Genomic DNA, 27,698 nt, shown 5'->3' with positions numbered 1-27,698 from the left:
ATCAAATTTAAATAGTGCACTACTTAAGTTTGATTTAATTTAAAATACGGCAAGCGTGGATGGAATAAGCTCGCAAGTAACTCAATTGGGATCCACTAGTTTGCACCACTTCTAGTTGCTTATTTGTGAGTTTCAGTGGCCGAATGCAATTAAAGATCCAAGCCCAAACCCACATGGGTTTCCATATTAAGCCGAATCCTTCAGAAGGGAGCCCAATTTTTCATCCAAAATGTGTGAGGGTCCAATAGCACAGTAAATAACTCGCCGTCATTTTAATACATTCTTTTACCGACTTTCATTTTACTTCACATGCACTTCTCTGTATAATCTAAACCATCAAAATTTCTGGCAACAGATGAACAGAAGGCAGAAGCTACCAAAGTTACTTCGTTAAATTGTTCGACTGAAAATCCAAACCTTAAAAAGCTCAAGAATCATGGCTCCAGTGACTCCCACCAGCTCTGAAACTGACCTGGTATTTTTTTTTTCTTAAATTCAAATTGTAGACTCCTTTAATATTTTTTTTGGTTACTTCTGATGCTGTGTTAAGTTAGTCGGGCAAACAAATAAAACATGGGATTGTGAGGCATCTTTTTCATTGGAAAGATTGAAACTTTCTGAAAATTTGCACCAATTTTACAGGGAATTTGGTGGAACTGATGTCAATTTTTATTGGCCTTTGTATGGTTTAAAGAAAATGAGCAAGAAGCTTATATATTCTATGGAGATATTGTTAGTTGTGCCATACTTAATTTATAGTGGCGTTTTGCACTCTTTTGTGTCTTGATGAAGTTAATGAATTGCATAAATTAGTGTTGAGGAATTAGAGGATGCAATACTTGATATTCCATGCCTTACCAAGATAGATTTTTTTTTTTCAAAATGGAGTTATTTGGATTCTTCGTCCAGTTATTGAATTCTAATAATGGGTTTTGGCAGATTTTGGTGGAAGAGAAGTCATCTGCAAGAGTTTGGGTATTGAACAGGCCTAAGCAGTTGAATGCATTGAATTTTCCCATGGTATGTGTTTAGTAATTATGAGACATGTTTCTTTTCTAGGTTTCTCTTGCACTGATATCTTCTTGTACAATGCAAGGAATATAAGGAATATTTAACAACAGTATTCAGTTACTTTTTTCATTTTTGTTTAGTTCCATTATTTTTTGGGCAAATAGGGCTCACTATGTTGCATAAATTGGATTCAGTGATTGATCATGCATGTTTAGGTTTTTCAATTAGTGGTGACCTGTTGGATGATATGTATTAACCTAAACCAGTTTGTCATTCAAATTCTAATGCAGTTTGAAGTGTGTCCTTCTGGTTAGTTTTTGAGGTTCTCATACTTGTACATTGACTCTTTGAAAGTGTGTGTAATTTTCGAACCTCTTGTTGGAGAGGAAGTTTCTTTTTCTGATGAAGGGTGTGCGTTGTAAACATTCGGTTTTAATTCTCTGATGCTGCATATTATATGGAGGCTACAGCAGTAAGTGGAATAAGCAATGGAGTTGGTATCAACATATTCCAGAAGCATGAATTAGTAATCTATGGCCTGTGATGTCCTATCTTGCTACCATTTTGATCATGTTGCTTTATTATGGGTCCGATGATCTACATTCCTGGTCCTCAAGCACGGTTATGTTGTTGTTTTATGTGATAATTAGATACAAATCAAATTCATAACCTAGACAAGGTTTTGCATGCATATATTTCAGTGTTTAAACCTTCATGGATATTCTCTCCGGTAAGAAATGCTTAATTTTCTGTGCTTCCAAGGAATATTGTGATTTAAATGGGAATCAATAAGGACTGGCGATGTTATGATTGACCACTACCATGCTGAAGGAGCAACTGTTTTGAGTTTGGCATTTCGATGTCTTTGTGTGTAACTGAGGCTTGTGCGTTTAGTTAATTTTATACGTTTATTGAATACTCATGTGCCAGGTCTGTATTGTCAAGTGGCCATAATGGTTATCAGTTTTCCAACTGTTTTGAATATCATTTTCTCACCTTCAGAGTTTCTAGTTTGGCTTGTATATATCCCCTACGGTAGCTCACTCAAAATACTGCAGATTTCAATGAATGCAGTTTGATTTTTCATCTGATGCTTGCAATTAAAATATTTTCATGCTAAAATATTATTTGATGATATCTTGTTAAACCGACAGTAATGATTTTGCTAGTCACACAAACCATAAGGGTGACGCAAGCATTTGCAAAAATTGTATCTGAACACTAATAAATATCTTAGAGCTTTGTTGATTGTCTTGTTACAGGTATCTCGACTGCTGGATCTTTTCCTAGAAACTGAGAAGGATCTGAGCATAAAGCTGATTGTTTTGAAGGTAAACTGCAACTTCATACTTCTCTGATTGTTTAGGGTTTTGCTAGGAGATCCTTCTTATATACTTGACTTAGAAGGTCGAGCAAAACATCCTTCTTGGACCAAACGTCCTTTAGTGTCAATGATAGGATTTTGTTTTGCCATGATCTGATAAATTTGGAACTTGTTAAGGCACTGTAGCTTTCTCTGTACTGTGTTTGGGCCTATAGTAGATGTAGATGATTGGTTTACTAAAGAATGTTAATTATGAGTTTAAAAATTGGCAGATCTTTCACTTTGAAACATCTAAGCAATTTCTTTACCCCAAAATTGTTGCTTGGTAAATTAATATGGGGTTGCCAAGATCTTGTTTTGTTGCTTTTTGAAGTGGTGTGTATTGTTCAGCAATTTTTTTTCTTTTTCCGGTTTATCATCTTAGGGAATAGGAAGAGCATTCTGTGCTGGAGGCGATGTTGCAAATGTGGTTCGTGATATTAGTCAAGGTGGATTCTTTCTTCCTTTTAATTGTCTTTTTGGCTGAACTAAAGTTTTCTATTCCAGATGATAAGACCCAAAGTTGATCCTTCAGTTTAGGGTGGATTGGATGTAACTTTAACATGCCTGTGTATGAATGTCTTGAAACAAAGTAGTGAAAATATTAGTTGATTCCAATCTTGTAGGAGACTGAAAGAAAATTAGCCCCAAAGTTTCAGATGATAGATTATCCAATATGTTTGAAGCACCTCTTAGTTTGCAAGTTTATTCAGAGCTATATTGACTGTGCTATTTTTGTTCCTTTTTTTACCCAGTTAGGCACTCAAATTTGCAATCTCTTAAAATTGGAAAAATATCCCGCAGACCGCCCTAAGATTTTTTTAAGGATTACCTTTCTCCTTAGGATTTTTTATTTGTCACTCAGAACCCTTCTCTTATTTTCCTACACTTGAAAAGTTTGTCAAGGGTAAAAATGCTTGAAATAATACAAATAGACATTAAGCATTGAATTTTGTATTGCAGGCTTGTTTGCATACTAAAATGCATTTTCTTATGATTGTGTTTCAATTCAGTTATGACATCTAATTATTTTGCTTGTCTAACTCATACTGTTGGTTAAAGGTTTTCAGTATACCATTGATCTCCTTTTTTTGGTCCTTTTTCTCTTCCTCTATTTGTTCTTGAATAGATCTGATGCATATTTGCATTTATTCAGAAAGTTTACAAATTTCCTTAATTCTTCTGGAAATGTTATTTGCATGAAAAATACTCTTAATAAACCTGAAGCTATTAAGTTTGCATATATGCATGTCCATATCCAACCGAGTGTTTTCAAGAAACCAACAGTGGGCGGTGAGTAAAAAGGATAAAATATGAGTATAGAATGCATATTTTTTCTTTATCTTTGCTCTGTAAGTTTTGTTTTGATCCTTCAAATAACTGACATCCTTCTTTGTCTGGTCGGAATTTTATAGGCAGCGCTTTATCAGAATTTGACCTTTTGAGTACTATTATACATTGAAAAATTGATAACTTTGAGTGTGCATGCTCAAACATCTAACCAAATTAATTTTTAGTAGAAGTTCTAGAAGTTTGTCTCGGTATTCAATCACACTTTCTGGAGATAAATTTGTCAATAAAGAAATTCTTTGCAACTTAACATGTGAAAAGTTACCAAAAAGAAAATCTGAATGACAGTTAGAACTGTAAGGATCTAGGTGGTATTTAATAGAATTCTGAATTGTCTAGTTGATGATTAGAAGTTTTAAAGTTGGTCAGTTAACAATAGATACTTTAACTAAGGTTCTTATTTCTCAATACTTAAATTCTCCAGCTTATTTGCAATTGTAGTTATGTCAAGAAATTTCAGTTGGTCGTAAGAACCTTTATTACCTATAACTTATGATACTTTACTGTTATTTGCATCAGGAAACTGGAGACTAGGTGCACATTTTTTCCGTACAGAATTCACTTTGAACTATTTGATAGCAACATACAGTAAGCCACAGGTGCTAATTTATAATCATGATGAAGCTTTGCATTTTGTTGTTTATGACCTTTGACTCTTGAAGGTTTTGGTATGTGATACTTTAAATACTCCTATATTCTCACTATTAATCACCAATGTTTTGAAGGTTTCCATTCTTAATGGAATTGTCATGGGTGGAGGAGCAGGTGTTTCAATCCATGGTAGATTCCGAGTTGCTACAGAGAATTCGGTAGGTACTTCTTTCTTTGTTTCCTGTGAAAGTACTTGGTGTGCAATTCTCCTGTGTCTAAATTAATGTATTTGCTATGTTGCAGATTTTAGATCGCTGCTTTTTCTCCTTCTTTTCATCTTCTCTACTTATAGCAGAAGTTTTTGATAGTTGATCCCCTTCTGAAACTTATCTTTTCTGATTTCTGTGTTTGGATAAGTTGGGATTTGAACACTCAACACTGAGTGGATAAAATTTTCACTTGTTACCTGGATATCTGTTAGATGTCTTTTAGAATCCATGATTATCCTCTCCTCCCATTCAAAAGATCCAAAATATTTTGCCTGAGAAGTATGAATAAATTGAATTATCGGAAGAAATTAAAATTGATAAACTGCACTGCTTTTTTAAGGTTATAATATGTTAATATCTGAAGGCGTATTGGCATTCTTGCCTCCTATTGCCAGCAAAAGATATGATGCTATTACTTTCTCAATTTCCAGTTTACTTATTATTTTCTCCTCCCTCATGCTATAATTGATTTGGATTTCAGTGAAATTTCTTGACTATAATCTCCTTGCTTTGACTTTCTTGTAGGTTTTCGCCATGCCTGAAACTGCCTTGGGACTTTTCCCTGATATTGGTGCCTCTTATTTCCTATCAAAACTCCCTGGCTTCTTGGGTAATTCCAGTTACATGTTTATTGTTTGCTCGTTTCTGTTTAGGGAAGTGAACATTTTTTAAACAAAAGCAGACAAGGGTACAGGGTTGATAACCTCCTACTTTACCTGATTCCATATTGATCACCATGTTAATTAAGGTTATACGTTGCAAGTAATTATATACTTAATAACAGTGAACATTAATTTCACTTAGTCCTACATTCCAAGATACTTAACCCATTGGTGAGAAGTCTGAACCTGAGTCTGACTTGATTTGCCGTACATTACATAAGCATTAGACCCTTTTGTTGATTATTTTACCATAAAAATGATTATATAAACTATATGTTCAGCAATATTTGGTTGGAAGTGTGTGTTGAGGCATTCAGAAGAGTAATCTTGATTTTTATTGTGAGAAATTATCGGAAAATACTTGATTCTGCTGCTTCTGTTCCAACTGTTTTTATTTATGTTTATACAAGTCAATGGTATATTTGTTGTCTCAAAGATTGTGTCAGCCTTTTAAACCTTAGAGACTTTGCATGTGCTTTATGGGTTTGAGTTTCAATGTTTGAGCGGATTTAAAATGAAACATTTGCAATTTGATAATGATTCTCATGTTGAAATCCATGGTCTAAAAACTGTTTTACATTGTCTCTTAGCTCAATTGCCACAATTTTGCCTGCCTCATATTTTTCTCGTTGATTATGTTCTTGGTTTGGCATGTTTGATGATGTTAGCTGTTCTGGCAATGGGCCCTTTTACAATAAAGTACTTTCAAATATGATCAGTCTCATTGGACTGAAAAAATTGACAATCTTTCTAGTTCTGTTCTTTCTCCGCCTTCCCTCTCTGCCTTTAATTTCAAGATTTTTTTTTGGTAAGCTTAGTTTTAAGACTTTAGTGTACACTAAATGGTCTCTGAGATTGCAGTGTGTCACTTGCCTTTGAATTTATCGTGTTCACTGGTTCAAGGAATAGAGGAATCTGATGGTTATTTCATGGTTGATCCTCTTAGCCTTCTTGGTTAATTGATGTTTGGTTCTGGGATCTTAATCAACTTGGTACTAAATTTTTTCAATTAAAAACCAAATGATTGAAGTTGATTCCCTTTTTGTGCCTGGAAGCTCTTTAATTGGTTGTTACTGGAATATGGGGAGAATACTTTTCTGTTAACGTCATACTTTACAAATTTATTGGGCCACTATAGTGCTACGTGTAAATAATTACATGCTTTTATGCAGCAAACATTGTGTTACCTATCAAAAGGATAGTCCATAGGCACTAGAGATACTGTTTAAATTTCGAAACTTCCAAGCTTCTTATTTTTCACATATTTCCCTAAGCTTTAATTTTTGATATCCAGTTGAAGGTTGTTCCAGATAAGCTAGTGACATTTTCCGATAATAATGTAATCTTAGCTGTAACTGATCCAGAGGCCCCTTTTTTCATTTGTCCAGATCCTGTTCGGGCCTTGCTATATATAATTAATGAGTGTCTGGTATGCACACACATAAAAGCACACAATAAATAATCAGGAACGTTTGTACATGCTTAAAAATGGATACATCTAATTATAGATACAGAAGCAATACATGTATATATGTTTATCCGTATGAAAGGATTTCCCAGGTAGACATGTCATTAATGTTGGGTCCATATGTACATATTTAACTACTACATAGTATAAGTCATTGCTTTTCACTGCTATTTATATAACCTTCTTTACTCATATTTGTTGTGGCAGTTTTAACTCGTGATAGTCATTGTCTCATTTCTTAGTCTGTTAGAGAAAATATCATTTGCATCAGTACGGTGAGTTTATTTGCTGATTATACCTTTTCAATTGTAATTGAATGTCTTTGGCAGGAGAATATGTTGGCCTCACGGGTGCTAGGCTTGATGGTGCTGAAATGCTTGCCACTGGTCTAGCAACTCACTTTGTTCCAGCACAGGCACGTCTTTCTGCTAACATCTATTGTAATGAGAAGTTAGTGTTCTAAGTTTGAGGTGGTCTTACAACTTTTGACTTAAAAATTCTACAAATTTGACCATCTGCATGTACTTTTCAACTTGATATGCTTGTGGCTAGTCATTGGTATCAATTTTTTTGATTGTTCAGACTTAAAATGTTGTCTCTGACCTCATCTGATTCGGGCAAATTGACTGGACCTTCAATTGTAGGCTTGTAACGTAACTGGATGGTTGAGCAAAATGGTGAAATAAAGATAATAAACTATGAAAAGAAGAGGAAAAATGAACAAAAAAGAAAGGTTATGCAACCCAATGCTTTTGTGGTTTTTTTTCTTTTCTTTCTTTGGATGCGTGTTCCTCCGCCAACCGCCCCTCCCCCCCTTTTTAAGGCAGAAGAATCTGTGTTTTATTACCATGTAGGGGATTTTTTAATTTTTTTTGTTTCTTGTTTAGTTGTAAATTATTTTGGTTGGATGAACCCCAGTTGGGCAGGCTGTTAATCTGCCTTTATACTAGCTCAGCTTCTAGTGTTAGTATTGACATAAATACTCAGCAAGCAGAGAAGGGAATCTTAACTCCATGACTCGTAAAATTAATCTATGAGGGCATCACTCTGTCTAAGCTCTTTTTGTTGCCTGAGTTGCCTTTGTGGCTTCTTCTGGTTCTTCATTGTATTAAAGAACCGTGTTTGGCTATGAATGACATATTGATTTTAGCATTCATTCTTCTCTGTGGCCTGCAAAATTATGTACATGGTTTTAGTCTACAGATCAGGTTCCTTGGAGCCCATCTGTAGATTATTTTCATTTTTGAGTGCTGCCATGTGGTTCATTTCACGAGTTGTCCTAGTTCTAGTTGTTATGATATACTATATAGGAATTTTTCCAGTGCAATCAGTGAGGATTTCCCTGTCTGTGGTGACCTAAATAATCCTTTCCTACAACTCTTGAAGAAAATGTTCTGGGCATATTATCTGTTAAATAAACTTCTCAATAATTTAGGCTAGCAACTAGTAAGAATAAGGACTCATGTAAAGCTTGAAATATTCTTTCAGCTATTTCTTTCTCATCTTATTATGTCTAAAACTCTAATTTAGTGTGATTGTTTTACTATCATGCTTATTTTCTGGACAGAGAATATCATCACTCGAAGAGGCACTCTATAAAGCAAATTCAAGTGATCTCGGTATTATTTCTTCAATCATTAGTGGATTCTCACAAGTGCCAACCTTGAAGGAGAAGAGCTTTTATCATAGGTAGTTTACTGTTAATTATGATATCATTGCATACGAATTACCTTGAATGTCCTCTGCTTGTGTCAAAATGGAACTGCTTGTGAATTTGATGCTTGCTTATACGTTTAGTAAATTGTAATTAGCATCTTTCTTGCTATTGTTTCTACGTCAAGGGTCTTGTATATGAGTTCAAAAGACTAGTTTTGTATGATTGTCTTAAAAGTCTATTCTTATATGTGGTGGTGGAAATAACAGTTCTTTGCATTGCTTCTGCAGGGAAAAAGGTAATAAATGGTAATGTAGGTTGAGTCTTTTATAATATTTTTCAATGTTCACTGCATATATTCAGATTAATATTCCTTTCTTTAGCTGTAATGCCTGGTAATTGAAGAGTACCTTATGAAGTTAGGACCTGTGTTACCTTTCCATGCAGTCATTATTTCATTCTTGTCTTCTGTCAGCGTCCTCATTAATGTTGAAATATATCTACAGGTTGACCATCATTAACAAGTCTTTTTCTCGAAGAACTGTCGAAGATATTATATCTACACTGGTAATTTTAATATTTTTCCCCTTTTCTGAAAGAAATTGCCCAATAACCATTTTGTTTGTTAGCTTGTACCAATGATCTTTTTTTTTGACCCTACAAGTTAGATTTATGATTGGTTCTCTTATTTTATTCTTGAGAATTTCAATGGTGCTCGCCAACAATTTTGCACTCAATTCTGTTAGGAGAGGGAGGCTGCTGGCAGCAATGATGATTGGATCTTATCAACTATCCAGTCACTGAAGAAAGCATCCCCTACAAGTCTAAAGATTTCATTGAGATCGGTAAACATTTAATGATATTTGTTTGGCACGGAAATTGTTTGATTTAAATTGCGTCTGAATCCTTACCAACAAGGTCTAATATGTATATATGCAAAATGGGTTAGCTACAATCTATCATGACCTGATGCTTTAGCATGCAGGTTGTTTGAGTAACTTCTAAAAAATCTTTAAACGAGCATAATGATGATCCTATTGAATCCAATTGGCATATCCCACCAAAAAGGCATGGCTATCTGATTGTAAAATGGCTCAGTATCTTCTCACTCAGAAATCAAATAACAATTGCAAATACCTCGAAGGATTGCATTAGCAATTTTTACGCCTGGTGCAGGCAGATAAAAAGTGGTGGGATTAGGCAAACTGCTGGGAAAAAGTTCATTATGGCTGCTTGTTATCATGTTATGTTCTTTTTGAAATAATTATTTATCTTGGACATTTAGCTAATGCTCCTATGCGTGATAGAACTTTTAGGATTTGTTCACGTTTGCATTATAACATCCTATGCGCTGCGCATGCATTGTTTTGTTTGTATAAGCTACTCTGTCTGTAGTGACACTTTTGTTAAATAAGCCAAGTTCGATCGATTTAGTTCTTATGGCTGGTTGGTAGGTTGTGGAAAATGCTTCATAGAGGTGGGATAAACTAGGACTTGAATATCGTAGCTGTGGTACTGTTCACCATCAACCTTTTGAGATTAACTTGCAGAATTTTGTTTAGATGGCTTATTGATATATTTCTAGGAGGAGCTCAGAAGTGGGCTGCAGTGAGTTGATGATTCCGAAGTCCAGATACCATTTCTAGGCACAGTGATCATGTGTACTCCAGAAAGTTTTGATGATTTTCGTTTTATTAAACAATTTTTGTTCTTCTGCTTGTTTATTGTAGATTAGAGAAGGGAGGCTCCAAGGCGTCGGCAAATGTCTTGTTCGTGAATATAGAATGGTTTGCCATGTCATGAGGGGCGAAATGAGCAAGGATTTTTTTGAGGTGTGAACCAATTCAATTCTGTCCTTTTCCTTATTACTTTCTTCCCCCACTTCTAGATGACTAAACCTGTGTGCAAGTGCAGGGATGTCGAGCTATATTGCTGGACAAGGACAGGAATCCAAAGGTAGACACTCATCCAAATTATCCAGCCAACAAGGTTCATTCTTTATATGAAAGTTTAAACCAATTTACATTTTCTCTTTCTCACTCTCTCCAGTGGCAACCTTCTAAGTTGGAGCTAGTTAGTGACAAGATGGTTGACAGATACTTCTCTAAGGTAGATGAAGATGATTGGGAAGATCTGGAGCTCCCACCAAGATCAAACTTGCCTCATCATGCCATTGCAAAGCTCTAAATATCATCCAAAGGAAAATTCCCTTGATTCTGTACAATTATCATAGTAATAACAAGTAGCAACATGCCTCACATTTTTCCAAGGGTAATGTAATAATGCCTTGTGTGGTTGAGAGGCTTTGTTGATGTAGATCGGAATTATTCATAATATTGTGATTAGAGGTGACAATTTGGATTGAGATCCATTTATCCATTCATATAATTCATAATTAAATGGATTTGGATTATCCATTTATGGTATTGGTTTTAAATGGTTGACCAAAGTAAAGCCATTAAATTAAATGGATTTATATGGATTATCCACAAAAATCATATATATCCATTTACGTAAAAACCAAATAAAAGAAACGAAAAGGAAATGAGTAAAAGCATATATTTCTTGTTGCATGATTTTCAACTCAATTCTAGGCAGAGAACCCAATTATAAAAACTCATCTTTCAAACAGTCATTCTCACAAACAGCTAATATGCATGTGACATTTCTATAAGGGAAAATGATCGGTTTCATCCTTCACATTTCACAAAAATATTCTTTTCGTCCCTCACTTTTAAAACGAAGCAATTTCGTCCTTGATATTTAAAAACTGAAGTTATTACATCCCTCAACCCAAATTTCAATATGAATCAAACCACCAATCAACCTGATTATAAATTTTGGAGGTGTAATTGGTATGTCACTTGGTTAACTTAACTTGATATTCATGTGAAATTTAATGAACCTAAAAAGAAAAAATAAAAAATTATAACATAAAAAGAAAAATTAATTTTTCATACATTATCATTGTATACACTGATGGTTTTATATACCGTCATATCATTTTAATTTAATTTAAACATCAAATTTTATATTTATGATGCACATCTAGATTCGCAAGCGGATATACTAATAAGACATGAAAAGATTTACCAAAAAAAAAAACTCTACTATTCCAAGAGAAACAATGGCCTTTTATGTTATAGTTTTTATTTTTTTGGTTTAATAAATGTCATGTAAATATGATGAAGTTGACCGAGTGATCTGTCAATTCTATTTCCGAAATTTATTATTGGATTATTGGATGGTTTGATTTAGATTGAAAATTAGGTTCAGGATGTAATAGCTTTAATTTTTAAATGTTAGGGACAAATTTGCTTCATTTTAAAAGTGAGGGACGAAAGAAATATTTTTACGAAATGTAAGGGATGAAACAGATCATTTTCCCTTTCTATAAATACTCATTTTCAAGTACAAGGAAGAAGACCCCCACAAGGAATGTGCTGTGTGCTTGGAGGGTTTCAAGATCGGTGAAGTTTTGCAAATTGCTGCGCATTTGCAACCACAGCTTCCATGTTCAGTGCATAGACTCGTGGTTGCTAGTAAGAAATATTTAATATCGTACATGGCTATCATCATTTTCTCCAGCGGTTTTGGGATTTGGAATTTGGGTTTGAGCTAGACTGTTATTTGCCTGAAATTATTTTTTTTTGGCCCCTGTGTAAATATGTAAATCCTTTTTAAGTGATTGGCTCTTTAATTGCGTTTAATGTGATCTTAAGAGTATCAAGCAGAATACTCTTAGAACAGAATTCTGAAGCTATCTAACTTGCATTTTAGTGAGCAAGTGATTTGTAGGAATTTGGGTTCACCATGCTTATTTTGATACTGCTTTGGTCTTGATAGAATTATTTAAATGGATTATAAATGGATAATTGATTTTTATTTAATCCATTTAGATTCATTTATTAAATGGATTGGATAAATTTCATCCACTATCTATTAAGTCAAAACCAATTATGAACCATTTATCCATATTGCCACCTCTAATCCATAGCATGTTTTCAAAATTGCAGAAAAGGAGAGAAAATGAGTTCAGTTTATAAACATTGGCCTTGTATGGCAAGCAAGTTTTTGGCCAAGTTTGTCTGCACAAGTTTTTTAACAACTTTAATTATAGTAACCTCAAAAAACTTTTTAAAGTTTTTAAAATATACACTTCAAAATATCCAAAAATTCACACACTTTAAAAATTTTGTCTACAATTTCTACAGTAAAATTTTAGCCAAACATTCAAAAAATTCACTTGCCAAATGGAGCCTTTGTTACAAGAAAATGAATAAATTAGTGATAGTTGTGACCCATAGAGGTGCAATTTATCAGTCATCTCTTGCTCCAACTGTTAAATACTTGGACCTCATTTTCAGATGACCTGAGCTTTCACCTGTATTCTCAATAATTCTCAACTTGATGCTTCAAAGGTTGTTCAAAAGGATCATTTATAGCAACTTTGATAGACTTTTGTGCAGAGAAATGGTCAAGCCTTCCTATAGAAAACCAGCTAATAAACCAGCTGTGGACAAGTTGTATCTGATAACTTGCCACTTGTGATTCAGATAAGGAAAACAAAGTGAATATTATCAATCCTCAAGGAACTGTCATGATTATGCTCAGAAGGAAAATAGAATATAGAAATGAATGACAGAAAGGAATAATCCATTTTTATGACTATGGCATTGAATCATCAAAACACCATGACTTTTACAGTTTACTTGACCTCCTGTAGCCTAGTTTGTCACATGCAAAGAATTCTCCATGTTTAATGTAAATAATCTCTTACGAAAATTGAATCTTGCCTTAAGATCAAGATCAATCTGTGAGTCTTAATCTTGAAAGGGACATAATTCTTTTAATATTGAAGAAACTGGATATGACAAAAAATCGATTACGAAATAAAACAACTAAGAAGATGAATCTTTGACTGCACACTAAAAATTTTGTTTAGTGAAAGAAATCAGTGGACACACCTAACCTTGCCTAAGGTCGGCAGGTCAATGACTCAATGCCACTGCAAAAATGGGCTGTCTGTATTAGTAAGACTATTCCTCTATCCAACCTAAAAAAAGAAAAAAGACTAATTTTTTTGCATCTGAAGTGGGTTCAACATGGGTTTAAACTACAAATTGAAGCCAACAAATTCTTGAAAAAATATATACACTTTTGTTTGTTTTTAAATTATTAGTACAACAAATCCAAGGGGTTTGCCTATGAGTTAGCATTGACCAAACAATTGAAGGAACAACTCATGGAGTTGTAGTTAAACAGCATTTTTTTTTTTCAATTAGCAATGTTTATGTCAGCAATACATAAATTCCTACTGAACTCCAATAAAAATCACTGGTTCAGTCGTTTTGGTGGTTAAACTAAGATTCCCTTTGACCATCAAAGGTTGGCTTTGATCACATGTTGAGACCAAGTGCTTTAGTGCTTTGAAATTTCCAAAACCATCAAAATCATCAGCTTGTTTGATAGTTATAGCAAACCCCTATATTATATCCTTGTACTTCTACCCAAGGCCCAATTTCTGCTTTCAAGTCTATAATTTTGGAGGGCAAGTATACAATCGCTGTCAAATGGTTTACTCTAGGGGGAAAAAAAAAGGGTTATCTGGAAACACAACCACATACATTGGGGTTTACTAAACATGTAATGCAAACTTGTAGAAGGGTTTGCAAATGAACGTTTTAAAATCTGATTATGGACAACTCAAGTTCGGATTTATTCATGATTTATTACCATATTGAATTGGGATTTGTGCAGTGAAACATTAAAAGAAAGGAAAGATAGAAAGAAAAGTGAAGTGAAACATTAGTCTGGAAACTTTTTGAGCTGTGATTGAATGTGATTTGAGTAATATCATCTCATTATTTGTAAACGTTAGTTGGACTACAAGGACATTCGGTATATCCAAGTGTTTCATAAGTTATGAGAATAGTTTGACAATTCAAGTCCCAACTCCTATAGTTCATGGGCTCAGACCATATATGTTAATATTATTTTTGATCAATAATCAAGTCTAAATGACCTGAAGTTACAACTTTTTTCCGATCATAATCTTCAAACTACGAATTTCGATCTGAGAAACTCATTTATCAAACAAAAATCGCAAGTTTTGCCTTTCTCTACCAATAATATAATTTTTAGGATTTTTTTTTGTTTTTTTTTAATATAAGTGGAAGGTCTCAAAATCGGTTCTCTCCCTTGCACTTCCTCTTTTATATATCACTCAATAATGCATTATTCCCTCGACTTTATACGAGTTTAATTTAGTCGTACTCTGCAGTTGTTTGCAGTGCACTTTGGTTGTCATTTTCATCTTAGACGGATTTGCTGGGAAAGTGGACATCTCTTTAATTCCAATTTATTAACTGTAAGTCTGTAACAACCAACCCATGCAGTTCGATTTCAATGAATATTCCGTAAGTCCCAAAAAATCAAAGCGCCAATTAAAGCAACAAAAGTCTAATTGGAAAAACAAGTGTCAGTTTATTCATGGAAAATTAAGGTGGTCTCTGCCTATTTGATTTTCCTAGCTCTTTCCCACTATTAAAGTGAATGACCAAGTAAACGTCTCGTACTAAAATAGTCAGAGCTAATTAATGAAACCCTAATGTTATTGGGCATCAAATTTGTAAATATGTCTGAGTCTTTGAAAAAGTTAAAAGACTTGTCAAGATGTGTTGACAAATCAGGTAGCATCGGCACCAGTATTTATACTTTTTATCTGAGTTTGTAGTCCGATATCAAGCTGAAACAAAACTCGAATAAGAGATAATTGTCTTCATTTAATTTTTCATAAGATGATGAACTATCATATGTGTTCCCTCCAAAAAAAAAAAGACTATCATATATGTTTTTGTTACATTTTACCCTTTGCAATTATGGATCATGATGAAGTATTTGATTAATTAGGAATTTCGTTCATTGCAATATTTCTGTGACTAAAATCAAAAGGGAAAATGCTAATTTTCATTCCTAAACTTTGGGTTATGAACACATTTTGTTTTCAAACTTTTTAGCATAACACATTTAGTATTTGAACTATCAATTTTTGACCAATTTCATCCTCAAATGAGAAATTAATCAATTTGAACAAGAATTGGAGTTGGAAAGCAAGGTATTGGAGTTGAGAGAGTAAAGATAGCCGATCTATTTTGTTGATTTTAAGTCATGCAAAACTCTTTACTTAACAGGTTCATGCTCATCGCATGCCCAATTTTCATTTAAATTGATTAATTTTTCATTTGATGATAAAATTGGTCAAAAATTTATAGTTCAGATACTAAATGTGTTACGCCAAAATGTTTGAGTGCGAAATATGTCCATGACCAAAAGTTTAGGAATAAAAACTGGCATTTTCCCAAAATAAAAAATTAATTACAAAGTTTTAATGGTTCAACTACCTTGATAGACACTGCATGCTCTATCCAATACCATTTCTTTTGCTTTTCCTCTTTGGGATCAAGTCAGACTTAATAAATACAATGGTTTTTTTTTTTTTTAAGTAATTGAATAACGAACTTCATAATCCTTTTGGTTTGAAAGTAAATCTTCAAAGAAAACAGATTAAACAAACAAAGCCCATTATATTTTCTTGCAACTCGAAGCAAGAAATAGACAACGTTCATCTCTTTCTTGTGAATATTTGTGACTTCAAATCACTCTCAATGCATTTCTTTTTCCTGGATGATATCAATAAAACGCGTTTTCTTATACAAGAAATCTTTCCTTTTCCATTGTAACTTTGCTGCCCCGCCATCTGGAGCTAGCGGACGGATTCATTAACTAAATGTAACAAATACAATTACCTGAATAGTTTATCGGTAGTCAACTTCCAATCGTCAAATACATCTATTCCTTTTATTTTTTTTACTTGTTTCTTGAATTAATTTCCCAATTTCTTGTTTCCATATTTTAATTGTTCGCATTTTTCTTTGCTTTTCTCTTTTTCCTTCTTTTTTTTTCCCTTTAATATGGACTGATTGATTGATTCAGAATTATTCTCATCTCATTACCATGATTAGGTCGATGCAATATATGCCGGACTAGCTAATCACATCCATTTGTACTTTCAAAGAAAAATTTGAAACACATCTCATATTAGGGAAGGGCTATCTTTTTTCCTTGCTTAAATGCATATATCATAGTAATGTTACTGAAAATATTAAAAAGTTACTGAAAAAGCCCTGATAAAAACCATCTAGACCAATCATCATTTCTTTTGATGGTCTTGACTATTTATTTAACCTGCAGTTTAATCAAAAGACCTAATCTACATGAGGGTAAAAGTGCAGAAAGTAAAAAAAAAAAGAAGAGAATAGATTAAATGCTTTTATATATGGCTTATGAGAAGCATGAAATTAAAAGCAAATTAAGTATATTCCTCCGAAAGAGATTGTACATGACCAGTAATGTTGAGTAGAGCAGAACATCCATGACATGAAATCATAGATGAAAAAAGCAAAACGAAATACAACACTGTTAAAGGAAAAATGAGTGTCTCGTGTATTTCATCCCAAAATTCACCTTAATGTACATTCTGAACATTTGATTTTCTTTTTTTTTTTTTTTTTTTATTATCAGATGTCATATCCCAAGCCCAAATAGTCTTTAACATCACTAGGAAAACAAGGATAGCGCTTCCAAGTATTGCCATGATACTTGAATATTTTTATGACTCTGGCCTTTGTAGTTGATGAACCACCAATATGCAGCAAGGCCACAAGCTTCTTCACCGATCCAAACATCAACATTTCTTCCAAAACATTCTCTGTTGGATGAGAGATACAGATCAACCACAAAATCTTGACCCCAATCTTTGTAGCAGCAGTTGAAACACTCAACATTTTCTTTGAAATTGCTGCAATTCCAAGTCCATGTTCAATGAAGGCTAACCGGCCCTCAGCACATTCACACAACAACTTGATCAACAGCATTATTTTCTCGCATTTTGACTTGTTTGAATCAGGCAAAAGATCGATCAAGGTACAAAGTGCACCAGCTTCAATGGCTTGTAGTCTACTTTTCTTGGATGCATCCAAGATATCTATCAAAACTTGCAAGGCACAAGAGCTCGCCCTGGTGCACATTTCGTCAGAGACAATCTCCAAAAGTGACTTGAAGAAATCAATCCCTTCATCTTTGATGGCATGGTTCCAATGAAAATCAGCTCTAGCCATCTTCTGAAATATTGAAACGATGCAAAACCTGGCTTCTGCACTACCCCTTTGAAGCATGATGGTAAAGGATTTTATGCACTCGGGCTTCATTAATAACTGAAGGGTTTGACAATCTTCTTCCTCGTCAGATAATGGGAGTTGATCCAAGACTCCGATGGCTTCCTCACAAGCTCGAAAGGCAACAAAATCGGAACAGCATTCAACTAGAATCTGTACAACAATTTTCACAAGTACTTCCACGCCTCCTGACTTTTTAAAATCAAGCTTTATTTCATCTCCGATTTCCACCACAGACTTAAGCTTCTTCAATGGACTTACCTTAAATGGCGTGGATTCGATAGTTTTGAGCAGCGAAATTAATTCTTCGTGCTTGGCAGCTTGTGCTGGAGATGATGGAATACATGATTTTGATTTTCCATTCTGCTGCCATGCTTGGATCAGCCTCTTGAGGGTGTGATTTGGAGTCATCTCAAAGCTATCAATGCATTGCATAGTGGCTGGACATGTATTTTTCTTGTAGGAGTTGAGCCATTTTTCGATGTTTTTTCGCTCGTAGGTGACCCCGGTACAGATTGTAACGGGGTCCTTCATGAGTTCCATGGAAATTGGGCATCTGAAATGTTGAGGAAAATCCATATTCGGATCTGAATTGTGAAGATGACTGCACTTCTCCATTCTTGGGCTGGAGAGGGAGCTGAGTTGAAGATTTGTCTTGCGTTTTATATACGTAGGATGGAGATGCAATAAATGATCAGTATATTTTAATAGAGATGTATAAAAAGTCTAAACAAAGAATGAATCAAAGTCAAAACTCAATAGATGCTTGTTGCGAGCTGGGCAAACTGTGAACACGGAAGCTCACGTCTGTCATCGTTGAGTTTTATTCTCATGAAATGTGGAAATATCATTTGAGTACTTACTTTATAGATGCAATGTCAATTTGGCCCCAAACCATTTGCTAATAGTTATCAAAGCCCAAGTAAATATCATTTGTTTTTCATTTTCTACATCTAGGCGAAATGTGACTCTGAAGCCATTATATATATATATATATTGAAGTCATTCAAGGCCCTGCTTTTGGATTGCAAACAATTATTTGATATCCAAAATAATATGATATAAGGACTACAAAGTAAACATGATCAATATATGTTTTATAGAACTTTTATTGCAAAGAAATTTTAAAGACATTTAGAGAAGATAATGGAATCTAATTTTCTTGGGGCAATCTTTTTGCTATAAGTGGCTTGAATTGATAAGCATGAATTGTGTAATGTATATTATAGTTTTTTTATTATTGAGATTATGAAAAAAAAATTTGGAATCACGTATTAAACTAAGACCAAGTTGGATCATATGCTTATATCATTAAATACATTTATTTTTCTTGTTTTTGATTGGATGTTTGCACCACGTATATCATTTCGCGTCACCAACATAACATTAAAAAAAAGAGACAAAATATCCAATTCAACTTGATCGTAACCTAATTGATATCTTTTGATAACTTGAAAGAATTTTATTCCTAAGCTTAATCTATAGTACAATTTTCTCATGTCATCGCCATAAGTTTGTTTTTTTGACTTTGAAAAGTATGTTTTTGCTCCTAGAAAACTCAAAAGCCATACGAACCTTGCAAGTCAAAATCATTAGAAACACACATTTGCATTGAAATTCATTGTTATTTGGCTTAAACAAGAAAGCTACCTCCCCGCTTAAATGCAAAAGCAACTCCTTTTCTTATTCATTACGACAACATAATCTAATCCCCTATATGTCAACTTTAACAATTGAATTGGTCACAACTTGTATACACAAAAGATTTACAATATTTGCACTTGAAAGATGTATGAATTTAAAAGTTTACAAATACACATATTAAAGCAAGATGGAGGATCAATCAATTGCATGAATGGCAAACGATCCATCTACAGTAAAAAATTGCTGGTGTTGAGTAAAACTCAAACACAAACATGAGGGGACAAATGAGGTATCCTAAAACCAGTGTTTTGAAAACCGGACCGGACCGGCCGGTTCGACCGGTTGAACCGCGAACCGGCCATGGCTCCGGTCCGGTTCACTGCCAGGTTTGACTTTGTCAAGAAACCGGTCAAAAACCGGTCGGACCGCGAAACCCGCTGAACCGGATTTGAACCGGTTATTTCCGGTTTTTGAGTTTTCCTTTTTTTTTTTTTTTCTTTTTTTTTTTTTTTTTGCAAAATGTAGTTATCAAGATTCGAACTCAAGACCTTTATAATAGAAGACCAATGTAGTAACCATTGCACTATCACATCTTATTAGTTTTTTTGGTAACTTATTTATATAAAACAAACACTCATATTTCTTTTGTTCCATTTTTTTTACAAAATATCATCCTTTCATGACTCTTTCTTTTTAATCTTCAACACACACACACACACACTCTCTCTCTATCATCTTTTATTTTGCCACTCATTTTTTAATCAAATCTCTTTATTTTTAATTTATTGATGTTTTCTTCCATATTTTAATTTTGTTTTTGTCCATTAAATTTAAAAAAGTTAAAAAAGAATTATTTTTCTTTAACCCAATTTATTTAATACCACAACCACTCACTTTTATCTCATTTTTTGTTTCTTATCAAATTTGCATTTCTATTTTCAATTCTCTTGATTTTCTTCGAACTCCAAACTTTCTTTTTTAAATTGTAAATTTAAATTCCAAAATGTAAATTAAAATTTAAGTTCACAATGTCTAAATTTCATAGACGTGAATTTTGTATAATTTCAAATATTGTGATATTTTTGGATTATATTTAAGATTTTTTTGGTAGATATAATTGAAATTGAGATGAAATTTATTTGTTTTAACTTATAATTTAAAAAATTTATTTTTAAAAATCCAAGTTATTCAAAAATAGTAAACTTTTCATCATATAAAGTATTAAATTATCCATTACATGTCTTATTTTGTGCACATATATATTTATATAAATTATTTTTTAAAAAATTCATTGAACCGAGGTTGAACCGGTCCGACCGGTTGAACCTCGACCCTTTCACTTCACCGGTTCGATTAACGGTCCGGTTTTTAAAACATTGCCTAAAACTTGAGGGTCAAGCATTTAAGCCACTAATGTATATTCACCAGGTACATGGCGGACCGTTTGGAGGGTTGACTTCAACCCTTCAAGTGGGGCAAGGCACTATTGAATGAGATTAGATCTAAAAAGTTGCGAAACACATGCATCGATCAGGTGTTAATAATACATTTTGACTAATTATTAATTAATCAAAATTAACATGTAAAAATCAAGAGTATATACATAAATGCTTTTTCAAACAAGCTTGTATCCTTTATTCAAACCTTGCCTACATGACACCGGCGACGACTGCGATTCGATTCTTCCACACGTTACTAGCTACTAATGAACTGTTGAGCTGCTTCGCTGACTCTCTATTTCTCAATGAAATTCAACCTTTTTTTTTTGTTTTGTTTTCGTGAACTGTAACTTAATTGGGCTATTAAGACAGCTTGGCAGAGTTAGACAGAAAGCCAACCACCAAAAAAAAAAAAGAGAAAGCCAACCAATTATTATACATTTCTGTGAGGCATTTACACGAAAAAAACAAATTTTTTTCAAGTTTAATAATTTTTTTTATGAATATGATTTCTTGTGAAAGTTTTTTTTAATTATTATATGTAATATTTGACATAGAAATCAGTAACAGTTGTATATGGGTCTTACATTGCAGCGCCATTCAACGTTTGTGTTCCATGAAAGTTTTGAAGATGGAACAAAAGTAGAACAAAGTGGCCTATCCAAGCAGATAGGCTGGCATCTTTTAATGGCCAAAAAGCTGAAGAATAATTATATACATAGAACTGGTAATTTCAGCAATGGCTGCCTAGTTTAGTTTACACTTTACACTAGTGGTTGTTAAGGCTTTTGGTTAATATTGAAATATACTATAAGGTTCCATATTTGTAACACATGAGCATTGACGTATAAAGATTGTTTGGTAATACAAAAAGATTAGTATTTAATACATTAGCTCACTTACTTTTGTGTGCTCATTCAAATAATTAACATATTAGCGAGGAGTAACATTATATTCTTTTCCCTGTTTATCTATCTGTTCAGTCTTATTTACGTACAAACTAGTGGTGGCAAGTTTTCTAAAATGTCACAGGGCATTGACAAATTTTCATAGGTTAAATTTGATCTCAGAAGTTTCATAGGTTAAACTTGTGGTGGTTTCATGTGCGGACTAACTAAATAAATGTCAACTTAATCTTTCAAGGAAATTTCTCTAAAACTTTCAAGATATAAACTATGAGTAAATCTTATATAAACTGACAATGTATACACTATCACCATTGGATTCATCACATGTGTGTAAAAGTTGAATTTTAAATTCAAATTTTACATAGTTGTCATTCATCCAACTGATCAAGAAATAATTACATCGAGAGAATTTTCAAAAAATCAATATGGAGAAGCAATGGAATGACCGATTCTTTACATGCCCTGGAAAATTTTCATTTGTCACCATTTGGAGAAGAAGAAGAATAGACGTTAGGAGCACAACTACTGTGCTTTCTGAGGCAACAATTGTTTAAATAAATAGAGATTTTCATTTATCTTTTTCTATTTGGTTTCCATATTTAAGTACTGATTCAACTCTTGCCAGCCATTTTCCTCAGTCTAATTAATACTCGTAATGACAAAATCAAAGAAAACTAATAAAGGCGTCGCAAATAGACTGCTAGTTGAGGCAGAGTAAAATCAGTGTGCCAAGTGATGACTCGGAAGGGAAGTGAACTCCAATTGTTTTATGACAGTGGTTTAAGATAAAATACTTGTTAGTTTTTGGGAGGTGTTATATATGTATTCTATACTGCTTTCAAGGTTCATTATATTTTATGGATCAAGACTTGTTTGAATATTAAATTTAACTCCTCCAACATGCATTCATGCGGTAAAAAAAAAGAAGATATGCACAAAATCCAGAAAAATAAATTACAATAATTCAGTCAAAACATTAATATGTGGCCTTAAATTAATACTTAGTGGTTGTGAGAGACGTGATGGGGTTTAGAAAGAATCTACTAGCACTTACCAGGATCTTAACTTCATTCTTGAGTCATTTGTTATATACATATACATATACATACATACATATACGTGTATATATATATGTGTGTGTGTGTGTGTGTGTCGAGAGAGAGAGAGAGAGAGAGAGAGAGAGACAGAGAGAGAGACGTTTTTTTGGCTATCAATGAACTGAAGTTTTGAGGGGAGAGTTAGATTGGATCATAAGATGAGAAAAACTTTAAGTTTTTTTTTTCCTTTTTTTCCACAAAGGATAACAACTTTATAGATATTAACACTTGATCATACAAGAATTACTTACAAAATGAGCATAAGCCCTTTCATCTAATCTATTGGCCTCTTTTAACCAGTTTGGGAATTGATCTACCCAAAATACATCATTAACTAGCTTTGAAGCAAAACATGCTAGCTTATGACTTGCTGTATTAAAGGATCGAGGCACCCAAGTTATAGTGCAGTAGTCAAAAACATAAATCAGATCCACAATGTCTTCCAAGATGTTTGCTAGATTGCCATCTTGTACATTGTTGCCATTAATATAGTCTGTAGCCATTTTACAGTCTGAGAAGATGGCTATCTTTCTCTAGCCTACTTCACGTGCCATTTGGAGAGCTAATCTAATAGTTAGTGTTTCTTCCATTAGAGCTTCACCCTTCTTCTGCTTTACAACTCCCCTTGCTCTAATAAGCTCGCCTGTCCAGTGTCTTGCCACAATTCCCTTTCCTGTTCATATCATCCTAGCACTAATTGCTGCATCTGTACCAATTCTAATAAGCCCTTCTACCACAACTCGCTTTCCTTGTTCCCCTTGGCTCATAGCTCTTACATTCTTTTTGTTCGCCTCCTCCTGCTGCCCCATCTCCTCATACTCCTGCCATTCTTGTTGTGCTCTCAGGATTGTCTCCTGTGCATCGTTCCTTTTTTGTTCAAAAGCCACCTTATTTCTTGCTTTCCATATGTTCTATATGATATTTGCTGTTAGACTTATGTGCTCTATCCCATAATCCTTTGATCCTGTCTGAGCCATTGCCTCCCACCATCTCCACAGATTGCCCTATAATTCTCTCAGCCCCTCCTATCTGACTGTTTCTAATTTTCTCACGAATTGGGCTCTTGGACATGTGAAGAGCATATGTTCAGCTGTTTCTACTCCATCCCCACATACGGGACATATCATATCCCCTCTTCCAGTCCTTTTGTAGATAGCTTTTTTCACCGCAACTCCATTCTGTAAGTACTTCCAGATAAAGTGTTTGATCTTGTGCTTAAGGTTTAAATTCCAGAGTTGTTTCCAGACAGTATGCTTCCTTATCTCCCAGCTCATCTCTCCTTCTAGTTTCAGTCTTCTTTTAATTTTATTGCTAGCCTGCACTGCCTTTACGTTGCCTGACTTGACTGTATAAGTTCCAGATTTTGCAAACTTCCAATAAAACCTATTCGGATGTTTGAACATGCTAAGAGACATGCTTGTTATTCGCTCCCTATCTGCTTGATTGAAGACAGTCTACAATATTTCTGTATTCCATCTGCCTTCGCATATTAGTTGGCTGACTATTTGTAGTTGGCAATTTGTGGGGCAAATTGTTGCAGGCCTTCCTGTCTCGGACCCCATCACCCACTTGTCCTTCCAAATACACACCTGTGTTCCATCCCCTATTCTCTTCCACAGCCCATCCTCTAACAAACTCCACGCACTATGTATGCTTTTCCATGACCAAGAAGCTGAGGTTGGAGGATGCTTATCCAGGAACTGAATATCTGTTAGATACTTGCCTCTTAGTACTTTGCTCATAAGCAAATCTAGAGAGCTAAGGATTCTCCAGAGTTGCTTAGCAAGGCTTTGTTAAAAGCTTCCAAGTCCCTGAATCCCAACCCCCCATTTCATTTCACTTCAGCAAGTTTCGTCCAGTTAATCCAGTGGAGCTTCTTCTCCTTCTCATTATCTCCCTACCAAAAGTTGGCAATACTCTTGCAAATTTCATCACACAGTCCTTTTGGAAGTTTGAAGCAGGCCATTACATAGTTTGGCATTGCAAGTATTACCGACTTTATAAGTACCTCTTTTCCTGCCATACTCAACATTTTGTTTGTCCAACCTTTCAGCCTCTTGATGACTGCACTTTTAATGTAACCAAACACTTGGTTCTTTGTCCTTCCTATTGCCATTGGTAGCCCCAGATATCTTCCATTTGTTGCCTCCTTTAAGCTCTCCAACTCTTGATAGATTTCTGCTCTTCTTGTCTTTGGGATGTTCCTGCTAAAGTACACAGCAGACTTCTCAAAGTTCACTAGCTGTCCTGAAGATATTGCATATATTTGCAGCATTTCTTTCACTTGCTTTGCCTCCTGTAATGTTGCCTTGTAGCAAATCAGTGAATCTTCTGCAAAAAATAGATGAGATATCTATGGACTATTCTTGCTCACTTAGACTCTTGTGACCAGATTATTTTCAACTTTTGTGTGTATCAAATGGGATAGACTTTCTGTGTAGATTAAGAAGAGGTAAGAGGAGAGGGGATCTCCTTGTCTCAAACCTCTACTAGAATTAATATATCCCACCTTAGTACCATTAAGATTGAAGGAATAAGACACGGAAGAAATGCAAGCCATGATCCACCTAACAAAGATAGGGCAGAAACCCATATGCATCATTATTCTTCCTATGAATTTTCATTCCACCCTATCATATGCTTTCGACATATCAAGTTTAATGGCCATGAAACCTGTCTTTCCTTTTCTTTTATTTTTCAAGAAATGCATCACTTCATGAGCAATGAGAACATTATCCACTATTTGTCTTCCTGGCACAAAAGCAGACTGAGACTCACTAATGCATTTATTCAGGACAACTTTGAGTCTATTAGCAAGCACTTTTGAAATGATTTTATACAAGGTGTTGCACAAGCTTATAGGTCTGTACTGATTCAAATTGATGGGATGTTCCACCTTAGGGATCAAAGTAATCAAAGTTTCATTAACCACCTTAAGCATGTTACCAAAGTGAAAGAAACTAGTGACAGCATTCACCACATCTAGTCTAACAATATTCTAGTATTTTTGGAAAAAGAGAGGAGACATACCATCTATCCCAGGTGATTTGTTTGGATGCATGGAAAACAAATCTTTGTGAATTTCTTGTTCACCCACAGGTCGGATCAGGTGTTCATTCATCTATCGTGATATAGTATTGGGAACTCCCCGTAGTGTTTCCTCTATCTGGTCAGCTTCTCCAGAGGTTAGCAGTTGTTTATAGTATCCACAAATTTCCTCCATTACTTCCTGCTCGTTTGTGCACCATTGTCCATTTTCCTTTTGCAAATATGTGATTTGCCTTTGTTTCCTTGCATTCATAGCACTCGTATGGAAGAAAACTGTGTTTTTGTCTCCTTCCTGCAACCATCTTGTCCTTGCCTTTTGGCTCCAGTATAATTCCTCCTCTTGATATGCCTTACTTAATTGCAACTTCAATTCCACCAACTGGTCCTTTTTCCCACGGTATTGCTGTCCTTTAACTCCTGAATCCTCTCCTTTATTGCCTGAATCCTTTTCCCTGAATTCATGTTGTTTTTCCTTTTCCATGTTAGTAAAGCCATTCTGCATTCCTTAATCTTTTTTGTTATCTTAAACATCCTTGATCCTTTATGTTCTGACCCCCAGGCTCTTTCAATCACTCCTTTGGTTTCTTCATTCCTGGCCCAACGCTGATCAAAATAGAATCTTCTTTTTACCTTCTTCTGGTTGGGGTTTAGGTCCATAATCAGCATACTATGGTCTGATGCTTCATTTTCTATATGATTGCAGCAAGCTCTATCAAATGTTTGGTACCATTTGACACTAGCCAAACACCTATCCAATCTTTCTTTTACTTCTCCCTCACCTTCCCACTGATTGCACCATGTCCATGGTTTCCCCTCAAAGTCTAAATCAACCAGTTCATTTTCCTTTATAAACCTATTAAACTCCTTAAGGCTACTCTCATGTCTTCTCCTCCCTCCCTATTTTTCCTCCCCAGATCTTAAATCATTAAAATCCCCTACCAATACCCAATGTTCCCCCCACTCCCTCTTTTTTTGCTCTATCGTTCTCCACTGCTCCTTTCTTATGTTTTCATCTGTGCTCGCATAAATTTCCACCAGCCACCATTCACAACTAAACTCACTTTCTTTCATTTTCATTCCTGTGAAAAAGGTCCCCTAGTCGATACCTATCACTTCAATATCTTCCTTCCACATCATTGCAAGTCCCCCTGCTTTACCATTAGAGTTAACCACACAGCAATTGTCGAACTTTATTTGTTTTTGGATCTTTTCTATGACTGTTTTATGATTCTTTGTTTCAGCCAAAAAGACAACACTTGGAAAGTGGAGATTTATCACCTCCTTTAGTTGGGGAATTGTCAAGGGTCCTCCCACACCTCGACAATTTCACACCAAAACTTTCATTTACAATGTGGAGGCTTTAACGGGATTGCCTTCAGTTCCCTCAGTTTGGTCTTCTTCTGGCTCATCCTTCTTCCTTGTTCCTGATCTCCTTCTTCCCCTCCATCCTCCTCCATTATCTCTCCCTCCTCATTAACCGTAGGTTTTTTTTTCTTTTTCTCCCCTGTTCTCCCACATGATTATTCTTTTTTATCTCTCCCAGTGGTGTTCTTTTAAGCCTATGGAACCCTTTTTGCATCTTTCGTTTGTCTTCCACCTTCACCGAAACTAGAAGAATCATTAGTTCCTGGCATTCCCCTACGCCTACCTCCTATACATTCTCCTTATTATCTGGCTATTCCTTTATTTCATCACCCACTTCGCCTCCCTGCATTTCGAAATCCATGTGGCCTTCCACTTCCCTTGTCATTTTCTCTTCCTCTTGCGCTTGAGTTTCCTTTCCAGTGACCTGAGCTCCCCTCCTTTCCTCTTCCGTCCTTGTCTCCCTTGTTTTCTTTCCCTTATCACTAATAACTAAAGCATTTTCCCACTCTCCCTCTTGCCTACCTATTCCTGTATTTCCCTCCCCACCTTGCCCCCTTCCTCTGCTTTCTGTCTCATCTCCTACTGTTGACCTG

General features: G+C 34.7%; 4 protein-coding genes across 4 annotated transcripts; 1 reads left to right on the top strand and 3 right to left on the bottom strand.

The window, feature by feature from the left end:
- The first annotated feature begins 294 nt into the window (after positions 1–294).
- On the top strand, positions 295–10,794 carry LOC113727010 (3-hydroxyisobutyryl-CoA hydrolase 1). Its single transcript, XM_027250958.2, has 14 exons — positions 295–475; positions 940–1,020; positions 2,274–2,342; positions 2,760–2,823; positions 4,244–4,323; positions 4,450–4,533; positions 5,110–5,194; positions 7,044–7,129; positions 8,282–8,403; positions 8,875–8,935; positions 9,115–9,213; positions 10,099–10,200; positions 10,283–10,324; positions 10,418–10,794. Exons 1-14 carry the CDS (start codon positions 437–439, stop codon positions 10,553–10,555), a joined length of 1,152 nt encoding a protein of 383 aa, XP_027106759.1. The 5' UTR covers positions 295–436; the 3' UTR covers positions 10,556–10,794.
- A 5,934-nt stretch (positions 10,795–16,728) lies between these two features.
- Positions 16,729–18,258, bottom strand: LOC113727009 (E3 ubiquitin-protein ligase PUB23-like). The gene has a single exon (XM_072077255.1). The coding sequence runs from the start codon at positions 18,220–18,222 to the stop codon at positions 16,948–16,950; it is 1,275 nt and encodes a 424-aa protein (XP_071933356.1). The 5' UTR covers positions 18,223–18,258; the 3' UTR covers positions 16,729–16,947.
- A 6,265-nt stretch (positions 18,259–24,523) lies between these two features.
- Positions 24,524–25,633, bottom strand: LOC140035562 (uncharacterized). Its single transcript, XM_072076834.1, has 3 exons — positions 25,406–25,633; positions 24,701–24,988; positions 24,524–24,589 (listed from the first exon to the last, which is right to left on the bottom strand). The coding sequence occupies exons 1-3, from the start codon at positions 25,631–25,633 to the stop codon at positions 24,524–24,526; spliced, it is 582 nt and encodes a 193-aa protein (XP_071932935.1).
- A 180-nt stretch (positions 25,634–25,813) lies between these two features.
- LOC140035561 (uncharacterized) lies at positions 25,814–27,197 on the bottom strand. Its single transcript, XM_072076833.1, has 3 exons — positions 27,089–27,197; positions 26,371–26,561; positions 25,814–26,236 (listed from the first exon to the last, which is right to left on the bottom strand). The coding sequence occupies exons 1-3, from the start codon at positions 27,195–27,197 to the stop codon at positions 25,814–25,816; spliced, it is 723 nt and encodes a 240-aa protein (XP_071932934.1).
- Between the last annotated feature and the right edge of the window lie 501 nt (positions 27,198–27,698).

Source organism: Coffea arabica, chromosome 2c (genome assembly GCF_036785885.1).
Source record: "Coffea arabica cultivar ET-39 chromosome 2c, Coffea Arabica ET-39 HiFi, whole genome shotgun sequence".
Lineage (NCBI taxonomy): Eukaryota > Viridiplantae > Streptophyta > Magnoliopsida > Gentianales > Rubiaceae > Coffea > Coffea arabica.
Note: the sequence above shows the minus strand (reverse complement) of the source record. Positions and strands in the feature narration are given on the sequence as shown.